Here is a 12,457-nt window from a genome sequence, read left to right as displayed (position 1 = left end):
ACAATACATATTTATTCCTCAAGTTCGAAACACATAAAGTTTGACAATAATCTTCAAATCCGTCGAAATGTTGATAATGCTCTCTTGTTCCCTATTAATGAGGATAATTTTATTAACTTTTAATAATAAAACCTTTAATAACAAAAACATATATTACCTTCGTATTTACTAGTTTTTAGATATCGACATATCACTTCAATTACATCGTCGCTTCGCTCCAGACAGGCTGATCGAATTAATTTACGTATGCTGATCTGAGCTACTATTTGCTAGGTTGATCAGTCCACCAAAATTTAAATTTATAGCTCTGGTAGTTAACTAGATACCGACATTTGACAATACCAAAACAATACAAACAATTATAATATAAATATATACAGGAATAAAGTTGGTAAGTTACAGAATATTAAGCTTTATTGCAGCGGAACACAAAACACAACCGCATGAAGTACACGGCCCAAAGTGGGCTGTAGTGTCATGGATGATGATGACGAACGTGTAAAATTGTTACTAAATAATAAATGTATTAACCATGATTGCAGCGGAATATAGGGTGTCCACAATGAGACTCCAACATTTTGAAAGTCTAAAACTTTTTCATTTCAGATTGTACAGCTGTGATTCCGGAAGAAGCAGAAGGAGAAACTCAAAAAGTTAATGGGGTTACGTTTTAGTGCGAGCAATAGCCGTAGTGGCGATGCAACAATCGATTGTTTGAAAATGGAGATTCCAAACGAGCGTGCACAGCTTGTGTGGTGGTATGCAGAAACAAAATCAGTTATTCAAGTGCAATCAAACTTTCGTCTTGTGTACAATAAGGATCCTCCGACATTGAAGACTATCAAGAAGTGGTGTGAAGTTTTTGGCGACCGGCAATGTTTTGAAAGGACACGGTGGTGGTAAACCCATGGCGTGAAATCGACCGAGGCGCCCATGTACAAGTGCACTGAACTGAATTTTGTGAGTTACACTGAAAACTTGATGAGTTACATTATCATTTTTATGTATAGTAATTATAGTACACCAAACTGATTTTTTTTATGCGTGCCACCACACAACCTGTGCTCGCTCGTTTGGAATCTCCATTTTCAAACATTCGATTGTAGCAGCGCCACTACGGCTATTGCACGCACTAAAACGTTACCACATAAACTTTTTGAGTTTCTGCTTCTGCTTCTTCCGGAATCACAGCTGTACAATCTGAAATGAAAAAGTTATAGACTTTCAAAATGTTGGAGTCTCATTGTGGACACACTGTATATATATATAAATAAATATTATTCTTCTATTTGACCCTTACAGCCAGCAAACTGGCGGTTTTGGTCAGAGGTCTGGGTCGATGAGCTCAATAAGATCGAATCTTGCTTAGGAGATTATTTATATAAATATCGGAACAGTGCACTTCACTTCTCTCCTTCACACACTTTCATTGATCACTGATTTTTTAAGTGAAAATATTTTAAAATTGTGTCTCAGTTTGTCGGGCAAGACTATATCGTATCTATATTATACGTGAGGAAGGGGACAGACAGTATAAGAAAATGTAATGAAACCGGAAAAGGTACCTTAGCTCTGTTAAATAGAGCATGTGTATGCTTGTTCCGCAGCGGGCACTGGAAGAAGAGGTGACTCTGCGTTTGTTTATTTACTTCACAATCACAGATGGCGGAGGGAGTTTGATGTACTTTTGCCAGACGTGACCAGTTCCAAGACGGAGTGTGAAGTTATCAATTCTCGAGTGTATTTGAGTTTGTGAAACCAACGTCGTTTGTACAGTTTCTCTGTATACCATTTGTAAGTGGTTGTATGGGTGACTTGATAGACAACCCAAGCCTCCCACTGGGAAGAGATTTTAACGCAGGGAAGGACTGTACAGAATAAACGGAAGTTGGACGAGAACCCTTCTCGATTGTCGCATATTGGTCAACTAAATCGTGACAGGGATTAAGGTTGCTGTACGCTTTTATACACTATCATACTAAGTACAAAACGTTATAGGCTAAGCGTTATAAATTAGCTATGATAACAATGAGTAACGAACCAAACAAACAAATGACAAAAGGGGATGTAACGGGTGCTCCTTCTACGTAGTGCACCCAATAGTTAACCTCACTGTAGACTAACGAGGCTCTGGCGACTGGCCAGTATAATTCTGTGTAGTTTTGTGTTTTTTCCTTATTTCTGCTAAGCGCCCTTTTTAGCCTCAGCTTTTAAGGACATTTCAGTTTTCAGACACGCTTTTATTTTTGTTATCACAAGGGGCTGGACCTCGTATAGTGTGACGGGTGTAAAATAGCTGCAGTGCTGACGCACCCAAAAAGTTTTAATTCAAATTCAAATGACAAAAGGTTGTTTTTTCTAGATGTTTCAGTTTTAGCTTAGAAGAAGCATAGAAATTTCACGTAGAGTACACACACACACATATATATAGTACGTATATTATACAAAACTGCAAGAACCAGACAGCTCCACTTTTTTTTTTTTTTGTATCACGAATAAATGCTCTATCTGCTGGTGGAAGAATCAGATAGCTCCACAGATTTGTTGCGTCGTAGGAATGGAAAAGGAGTTGTCTGGCGTGTTTCTGCCGGCGCATCACCGCAGACATCTCCTGGAGCAGTCTGGTTCTTGCAGCGGCTATAGTTCAGTGTTCGGCCACTAGGCGGCGTGCAGCAGTTGCTATCGAGACCGCGCAATTCAATATGTGTGTTACTGTTGCTTCTAGCTATTGCACGTGAATACCCCTTGCTTCTTCGACATTTCATTATTTTATTCAGTTTTTCGTGTCTCCTGAAAACTTTTATAATTTGAAACTGTCTGGTTCTTGCACCGGGATCTTCAACTTAATTAAATATTACACTTCCATGTTCAAACCTTTAATTTTATATTAAACATTAACGCGTGCTTCTTTTAACAATATGAAATCTTACCTAACACTGTAGAGAATATTTCCGTTTGGATATATCCTCACTAGCCTGTTTGGTATCAATATGTCGTGGAAGTGACCTTCAATTTCATTGGAGACGAAGAGGTCTGGAGTCCAAATATCTTGAGGGGTTGTCAAGAGGCGATATTTTATTTTCCCTGTAAATAGAATGAAATTTCGAAGTCAATTTACATATATATGTTATACGTTATGCTAATTTAGTGTATTTACGCATTATTTAAACTTAACAGTTCACCTTTAAAGTCAATAAGGTCTCCCCGATGGTACAGTGATAGCGTCTTAGCCTTGTAATCAAGGAGTCCCGGGTTCGATACCCGGTGGGGGCACATGGTGGTTCAGATCCCACTTTACACTGTAGGTCCAGTCCCGATTAGCCTTACTGTGCATAAACTGGACTTAAAACACAAAATCAATAAATCAATCAAAACCAGGTCAATAAACCGTATTCTATATATTCTTCAAATTCCTACTAACCTTTAATGTCTATCTGCAACCAAGAAATTTACATTGAAAATTGAACAACACAGGTTCATGTTCAGAGGAATATTTTGTTAAGATTTAGGCAATAAGTCCACTACACTATATATATATAAATGTATGTATTGATTAATTGAGTTTGCGTTTTAAGCCCGCTTTCTGGACGGTAAGGTTAATTGGTTCCAGACCTACAGTTTAAAGTGGGATCTGAACCAATATGTGCCTCCACCGGGTATCGAACCCGGAACCTCTTGATTACAATGCGACGACGCTACTACCACTGCTCCATCGAGGAGGCCCTGTGTGTATGTATGTATGTATGGGTGTGTGTGTGTATGTATATATATATATATATATATTGCTTTATCACACACACACACATTGCACCAAACCATGGATGCTCATACAGGGTGTGGAGGTAGGAGTTCCACACATTCACGATCACAGCTATGGTGGAGGTGACGTGATCAGCACCACGCTCGGTCCATATTTATCCCTGCTCTCCAAAGTTGCCCCCAGTTGCCCATTTTACTGGAGGCTGGTGGATCTCAGAGCCATCTTATGCATGGACATAGTCTGAAAATTCCTTCCCTGATATAACCTACGAGGGTGAATCAAATATGAACGATCCTTGATTGGCTAAGTGTCGGAATGGGTAGCAGGGTGTGATTGGGCATGTGCGGCCGGTAGCCGGCGTGTTGCATGCTTCGTTTAGTAGCTCTCACGATGAGTGAGCAGAGTGTACCAGTGTCTGTTGCGCAACGCATAATCATCAAGTTCCTCACCCAGGAAAACGTCAAACCGGCCGAAATTTACCGGAGACTGCAGGCCCAGTTTGGGAATGGTACCCTCTCGTGGGCAAGAGTGAAGGTGTGGTGTAAGGAATTCCAGCAAGGCCGTGAACGTGTTGCAAATGAAGTGCACCCCCGTCGTCCTCGCACCAGTGTGACGAATGAGAACATGGCTCGTGTTCGTGAGCTTGTCGAACAGGATCGCCGAGTCACTGTGAAGCAAATTGCGGCAGAACTTGGTGTGAGCTATGGAAGTGTTCAATCAATCATCACAAAGCACTTGGGCTTCCGCAAAATCACAGCTCGGTGGATTCCCAAGCTGCTGAATGTTGCTCAAAAAGATGACCGAGTTCGCATTGCTCGCCAGCTTCACACTCGTTTTGACGTGGAAGGGGAAGCGTTTTTGCATCGCATCGTTACCTGTGACGAGACATGGGTGCATCATTACACCCCAGCATAAAAGCTTGCCAGCATGGAGTGGACGAGGAAAGTCGAAGGAAACCCTGTGAAGGCGAAAGTTCGGTTGTCTGCGGGGAAGGTGTTGGCCACGATGTTTCGGGAATGGAGGGGGATCCTACTGGTGGATTTCTTACACGAACGTCGGACCATCAACGCACCCTACTACTGCGGCCTCCTGGATCAAGTTAAGGTGCAGTATCGACGCAAACGACGAGGCTGTCCTATCCGCCAGGTCTTGTTCCTCCACGACAACGCCAGACCCCATACAGCAGATGTTACGCGGCAGAAACTGGTGGAAATGCACTGGGAACCGCTTCCGCATCCACCGTACAGCCCAGACCTTTCACCATGTGATTTTCACCTGTTAGGACTACTCAAAGAAGCACTTGGGGACGAGCGATTTGCGACCAACGATCAGGTGGAAATCTTTGTGCGCAACTGGTTGGCTACCCGCCCAGCTTCATTCTACGAGAACGGCATCAAGAACTTACCACAACGTTGCGAAAAATGTATCACTAAGGGCGGAGACTATGTAGAAAAATAGGATGTGGCAATGTCTCTGTTTCCTTCAATAAATTTTATTTTATCGCACAAGGCTCGTTCATATTTGATTCACCCTCGTATTTCGGGAAACAAACCCAGCTTTCCTGCGTTACAGTAAGTAGCATTATCGACTTTACCACCTCGGATTCAATTTTAAGTTACAAGTACGGACAGGTTTTGATTTCAATATTGCTAAATTTTGTGTTTTATTATTATTATTTCACTTTAATTGAATGGACTTTATTGTTGGGCGAGGTTCGGTCAGTTATGATCTATACAAAACTCCATAAGAGAAATAATACATAACATGATTATACAGAAACATAAAAAAACACTACATGGATCAAATAACCAAGAGAAGTTACTAAATAAAATTACTTGCTACTCCACAAAGAAATGACGAAAGGATGCAAAATATACACAGCGACCGAACTAGTAAAGTAAATAATTAGTACTTAGTTCCTGTTAAGTTGAAGGGAAGATACTTTTTTGCTTATTCACAGGGAACTTCCCTTTAACTGCCTTGTTTAGCTTTTGATCATTAATAATTAATCATTAATCCTTTAGTGTGTTACAAAAGCGTTTGTACTTTTGTGATTTTACTTAGTTTGAAAGTGCATTCAAAGTTTTAGGTACCACACAACTGAACGCAGATTGGCTTTGATAGGCTAATCGGGAGTGGACCTACAGTTTGAAGTGGTATCCAAACCACTTATGCCTTAGCCGTGTATCAAACCCAGGACCCCTTGATTGCATGCTGACGGCTTTGACACTACGCTATCAGGATGACTCAACGAATATTGGTTAGCAGAGGTTCCGCAAAGAGGTATGTTAATAGTAGTAACTTTTCTGTTAGGGTATGAGTGTGCTTCATTCCAGAGTTTTTCCATTTTGGTTACTTCACGTTGTTTCATCCTCGTCGTCGCGACTAACCCAAAATGTAGAACCTCTTGTGTCAGTGTCGACGATGATAAATGAACTAATGAAATGAATGGTGGAATAAATATAACGATACGTCTATGCTCTCACGGGTTCGAACATGGGACCTCCTCGCCGTAGCAGTGTTACGATACCTACTTCCACTGAACCGGGCGATACGCGAAATAACGAAAGACATACTGATCAAACTACCCGAACAAAATAAGTGCGAAATTCCTAATAATTTGATTCGGTTCTGTAACATTCATTAGCAACGACAACTTTTGGGGCAACATTGAAAGATTTGATAGGTTGCCTTTTTGCGAGTCAAGTGCTTCAAGGTCAAATATCTTTGTAAACGTATAGGCAAGGTTTTAGTTTCCAGTCAAGTTCTTCACAGTTCTTTCGTGAGGCAGAGTTTTATGATTTTAGTCGGTAGGTGTTGTTCAACTTTCACTTTCATAGTACTTCAGCTCTCAAGATGACACGCTTTGCACCGTTTAGTTAGTGGACTCAAGATCTTTTACAAGTCAGTCAGGTGCTTGGGGAGCAAGTTCCTCTACGTGAACGCAGCACGGACATTGCGCGTGTTGAACACTGCTGCGAATCAACTGCTTCACGTTCTAGTATCTTTGTAAACACAACTCGAGCAAGATTTTCGTGTGCGGGTCAAGTGCTTCACAGTCAAATGCCGTTGTAAACACAGCACAGGTAAGATTTTAGTGTGCGGATCAAGTGTTTCACTGTCAAATGCCGTTGTAAACACAGCACAGGCGAGACTTTAGTGTGCGAATCAAGTGTTTCACAGTCAAACATCGTTGTAAACACAGCACAGGCGAGACTTTAGTGTGCGAATCAAATGTTTCACAGTCAAACATCGTTGTAAACACAGCACAGGCGAGACTTTAGTGTGCGAATCAAATGTTTCACAGTCAAACATCGTTGTAAACACAGCACAGGCGAGACTTTAGTGTGCGAATCAAATGTTTCACAGTCAAACATCGTTGTAAACACAGCACAGGCGAGACTTTAGTGTGCGAATCAAGTGTTTCACAGTCAAACATCGTTGTAAACACAGCACAGGCGAGACTTTAGTGTGCGAATCAAATGTTTCACAGTCAAACATCGTTGTAAACACAGCACAGGCGAGACTTTAGTGTGCGAATCAAATGTTTCACAGTCAAACATCGTTGTAAACACAGCACAGGCGAGACTTTAGTGTGCGAATCAAGTGTTTCACAGTCAAACATCGTTGTAAACACAGCACAGGCGAGACTTTAGTGTGCGAATCAAATGTTTCACAGTCAAACATCGTTGTAAACACAGCACAGGCGAGACTTTAGTGTGCGAATCAAATGTTTCACAGTCAAACATCGTTGTAAACACAGCACAGGCGAGACTTTAGTGTGCGAATCAAATGTTTCACAGTCAAACATCGTTGTAAACACAGCACAGGCGAGACTTTAGTGTGCGAATCAAATGTTTCACAGTCAAACATCGTTGTAAACACAGCACAGGCGAGACTTTAGTGTGCGAATCAAATGTTTCACAGTCAAACATCGTTGTAAACACAGCACAGGCGAGACTTTAGTGTGCGAATCAAATGTTTCACAGTCAAACATCGTTGTAAACACAGCACAGGCGAGACTTTAGTGTGCGAATCAAATGTTTCACAGTCAAACATCGTTGTAAACACAGCACAGGCGAGACTTTAGTGTGCGGGTCAAGCGTTTCGCAGTGTTAATACAGCACAGACAAGGTTCCAGTGTGCGAATGGAGGCAAGAGACTAAGGGACACGAACAATAATTTTGTCATCGATGTTGCAATTCTACAACCGGAATAGACGAATGGCATCAAAAGGTAACGTAAATCTATTTATTACTTGTCTTACTATAATGTAACTGTCACGAAATCTCCGGAGAACGGGTGCCTAAAAATAACATAAGGGTTCTTTTCTAATCTTGAACTTAATCTATGATTATCATATGTCTAGTAGAAAAAAGACTTCAGCGTTTGTTTGCATTCAGTTCTCTTACGTATATTCTCGTAAAATTGAAGATACCCTACGCTGCTCCGTTTCTTCAGGGCATGGCTTAAAAAAAAACTAAAAATGATTTTTCATACTTTTGAGTTTATAGAATAGAGGCACTAAAGTAATAAATAAGCTCTTGAAAATGCAATGCGATATTCGAAAGATACAGCTGGGTAGGGTGAGTTTCATTTAACGGCTCACCTTATTTTACAGAGCCTTAAGCCGCGTTTACACAGTTACACTTAGCTCAGACTTTATGATATCCCAAACTCTCAATCATTGCATGTGCTGACCCATAGGACATGTACACTGCATCAGAAATTTCCTGGATGGTGATGCATCTATCCTCTCGAATGAGCTAGCTCATCATCCCTGTGGCGGTTGTCGACGACGTTGATGACCTGCCACTCATTGTCATGTCCACACTTTCGGTTTCTCCCACTTTTAACTTAACTACTTAAGTCTGAGCTAAGTCTGTGCTTCGTGGCATGAGATTCGATGACCTACAGGAGGTTAAAACAGCTCTGAACGGTGGGGCAGGGATTGTTCTGTTAAATTTTTCCAAACTGGTTTTGAGGGCAGGATAAAACGCTGTCACAAATGCATCGAACGTGATGGCAACTATGTGGAAGGGTAACTCTGAGTAGAGGACACTACAGGCAAACTATATGTTCGTTGTTTCAATCTTTCCATTATTAAAAAAATGAACCTCAACAGGCAAACCTTTTTGATACCCCCTCGTATTAGAACATTTCGCGGCGTCCCTGTAACCCATCCACGGCGCACACTTTGGGAACCACTGTTCTAGGGGTTGAGTATGTTTGCCGAGGTACATTGCGATGTTGTGTTTTTGGTCGTAGCTATAAAATATCTACATGATCCCAGTACGAGGTTCAGGTATTAATGTTGGTGTGTACAGAGTGATCACAAAGTCCCATTACCCCCTATCGCGTGTCCACATCGTCATAGATGGTCGCATTGTATTAATGTGAGATCATGGCAGAGGACAACTCGGAGGTAGTGTGACTATTTGTTATGATTTAGTCCAGAGTGTCTATGTGTACACCATCGTTTTCATAACAGGGTATGATTCTCCGCCATGTACGATGGGAAACTCTCCTCAACATTGCTGGCGTGATGGCAGTAAATGCACGTCGAACAGCATCCTTAAGTTCGTCAACTGTCTCGTAACGTGTGGCAGCAACCTGCTGTGCTCACTAACATCTATGTAATACATAGGGGGTAATGGGACTTTGTGATCACTCTGTATATGGGTGAAGGCCTACACGTTGAAGGCAGGACCGGCAGGGGATGTGTGAGGGACCTGGGCGTACAGTAAACGTGGGGCCTATAACAGAAGCTTTCAGAGATAGTCCTAAGATATAATCAGAGATTTTTGCTCTTTCTGAAGTACAGGTATCGGAACGACTAAAGATGACCTGACCCTTCTCCGATTTTCTTCAAATTTGGCATACTCACTAATTGAGGCTTCGTAATCACGAATCTGAAGTTAAAAGTTGTCAGAAACGTCTAGAAATTGCAAAATAAGCTAAAATAAGGCATTTGTTTTCGGAATGGAAACCGTCGATTTTTGCGATTTTTTTTGTTTCACAAGCAAATATATATATTCCTGATACTACCACGACACCAAATTTTAACTATGTTTGCCTAACCTAACCACACGTCAATGGTTCGTGGGGCTAGCGCCAATGCTTCGCAATTATTTTGCAATTTCTAGACGTTTCCGACAAATTTTAACTTCAGATTCATCAATAGCAGGCCTCAATTAGTAAGTACGCCAACTATGAAGAAAATCGGAGAGTGGTCCGGTCATCTTCAGTCATACCCAGGTATATCTGCACGTATATTCATATTATGAACATTATTACAACCAATATATAATTTATTTACTTATTTTCAGTGGCGACGATTGGGTTCCTAAACTGGGGGCCAAGGACAGTTTACTTTCAATTGGCAGATAACATTTAGCATAGCGCGGGAGGGAAAGTTGCAAAAAGTGTGGGGCAACTGCCCTCCCTTGCACCCCCTAATCGCCGCCACTGTATGTTTAATATTTTTACAAACAGAAGTCAGAAGAACGCGCTGAAGGTTAAAACCTAGAATTTTGGGGACCCACTAAAAGTTTCTAAGTTACTGATTGTTTTCCTTTTCGATGTTCACACTTGTATGATTTCATTATATTTAATTACGAAATTGGATCAATATCAAACTATTTCTTTACTTGGAAAAGTGACAATTTTTAATAACATCAAATAATATTTTCTATCATAATTTTCCTTTGTTTAATTTTTATTTAATTTTGACGTTGTAACGAAGTTACTTTGTTTCACTCAAAATAAATGTTCACCTTCACCTCACGATTTAATTCTATAATTAAACAGATTGTGCATATTAAATATTTTTGACTGAACTATTTGAACACGATGTTTATGTACTAGTTTGTTTACAACTTAGAAGTAACAGCACCCCTTAAACTCGAAATAAACCGTCCTACACAAATAATTATTTTTTATCTGGTTGAAGGTTTTTGTACAGAGTATAACAATGTTTGTGGCATAATTGGTATTGGAAGAACGAGTGATGCAATGTTTTGCTTCTTTTTCCTCTTGAATAAACAGTAACCTGGCCTGGCTCTACCTGTTACTTGTTCCGTTACTGCCACCGGTGAATAAGATGCAAAAACATAATATACTAACAATACCGATTCATTCGAAATAACACATCTTAGAATAACTACCATACAATTTCTTGTTATTTTTCTGTACCATGGATATAAGGGAAACTTTTCTCATGAATGAAAGTTTGGACGTTCAGATTAAAAAGATATAAAAGGATTATTTATTTCTTGTTTATAAATGTATAAATGAATTACAAATGCAACAACCCCCACCCCCGATCCAAATTAGTTAAAATGACATATATATATATATATATATATATATATATATATGTGTGTGTGTGTGTGTGTGTGTGTGTGTGTGTGTGTGTGTGTGTGTGTGTGTGTGTGTGTGTGTGTGTGTGTGTGAATAACAAATATTACCTTCACCAACCCATGAAAATAATATTAATGAACATGTACCAACATTAATAAGGAAAAGGATCATGTACTGGTTCGACCATTACAGCACATAGGCGGCTGGACAGAATAGCCGTGGTGCCACATATGGGAGAAGCAAAGCGACAGCGGGACGAAAGTCGCTGGTTCCCGCGCAGTGTGTGGCAACGTCAACCGGGCTGCGTTGCCTAGTTCGAGCGTCAGACCGACCTCTATCCGGGGCACTTTTGTGACATCCCTGACCTTTCGAGCAAGTACTGTCAGTTTGTATCGCATAGATTACAAACACCAACTCTACAACGAGATCTTTCATTCTGTTAAACCTCCAAACACACGGGGTTGTGCTCCGACGTGGCAACAGCGCGAATTTCTGCCACCCGCCTAATTTCTTGGCCGTGCGTTTAGCTGATTTTTATAGCTTCTCCTCACTGGCAGGAAATTGAAGATGCAACGTGTAAACATTCTAAGGGTTGGATAACTAGAATATGATATTTACGCGTTCTCAATTCACACACGATCACTGTTTGAGGTAGGTTTACGTTCGATACCAACGTCGACGATTCGCGACTTGTGCGAGAAGTATGGCTCGCGTTCTGTTACGAAACCAAATATAACCCATTAGAATGTATGGATTTCTGAATCTTTAACAATCCCAGGGTTGTTAATTTCCAGGAATTGTGAATAAATTCAATACCCGTCCGGAAGAGAAAATCAGCAAGTATAATTGGGTCCTAGGCCATAAAGAACCTTTTTATGTATAAAGTATTTCAATTCGATCCAGGAACTTTTCTTCAGGGTGAATTTAAATACGGTCCAGGAACCTTTTTTCCGGATGAATTTAAATACGGTCCAGGACCCTTTTATTTCTGGATCAATTTAAATATGGTTCCAGGAACCTATTTTCCGGATCAATTTAAATTCGGTCCAAGAAACTTTTTTCAATGAAACAATACGTAACTTGGACCGAATTTAAATTGTGTGAGAAAAGAATGTTCCGGTCCTGCAACGGAACCCAACAGAACGGACCTAAGTAGTATAAGTGGCCCGGTTCTACGCCCGAAAATGAGGCTCGGTGAGGCTCGCAGTGTTGCCAACCCCTTATTCGAAAAAATCACCAAGGTTTTTATCTCGGTCTAACCTAATTTAAAGCAAAAAGCTGGCAATACTGCGAATCTCACCGAGCCTCATTTTCTTGCAGTGTTGCCAGCTCGAG

General features: G+C 40.7%; 1 protein-coding gene across 1 annotated transcript in view; it reads right to left on the bottom strand.

Annotated features, from left to right (window-relative positions):
• Nucleotides 1-12,457, bottom strand: part of LOC145980088 (glutamate-gated chloride channel-like) — a 108,469-nt gene that overhangs the window by 15,392 nt on the left and 80,620 nt on the right. The window contains exon 5 of the mRNA XM_083113086.1: nucleotides 2,931-3,084. Coding sequence (XP_082969212.1) covers nucleotides 2,931-3,084 — 154 coding nt within the window. The remainder of the gene's footprint in view (nucleotides 1-2,930; nucleotides 3,085-12,457) is intronic.

This window comes from Lepisma saccharinum, chromosome 27 (genome assembly GCF_977018435.1).
Source record: "Lepisma saccharinum chromosome 27, izLepSacc3.1, whole genome shotgun sequence".
Classification (NCBI taxonomy): domain Eukaryota; kingdom Metazoa; phylum Arthropoda; class Insecta; order Zygentoma; family Lepismatidae; genus Lepisma; species Lepisma saccharinum.
Note: the sequence above shows the minus strand (reverse complement) of the source record. Positions and strands in the feature narration are given on the sequence as shown.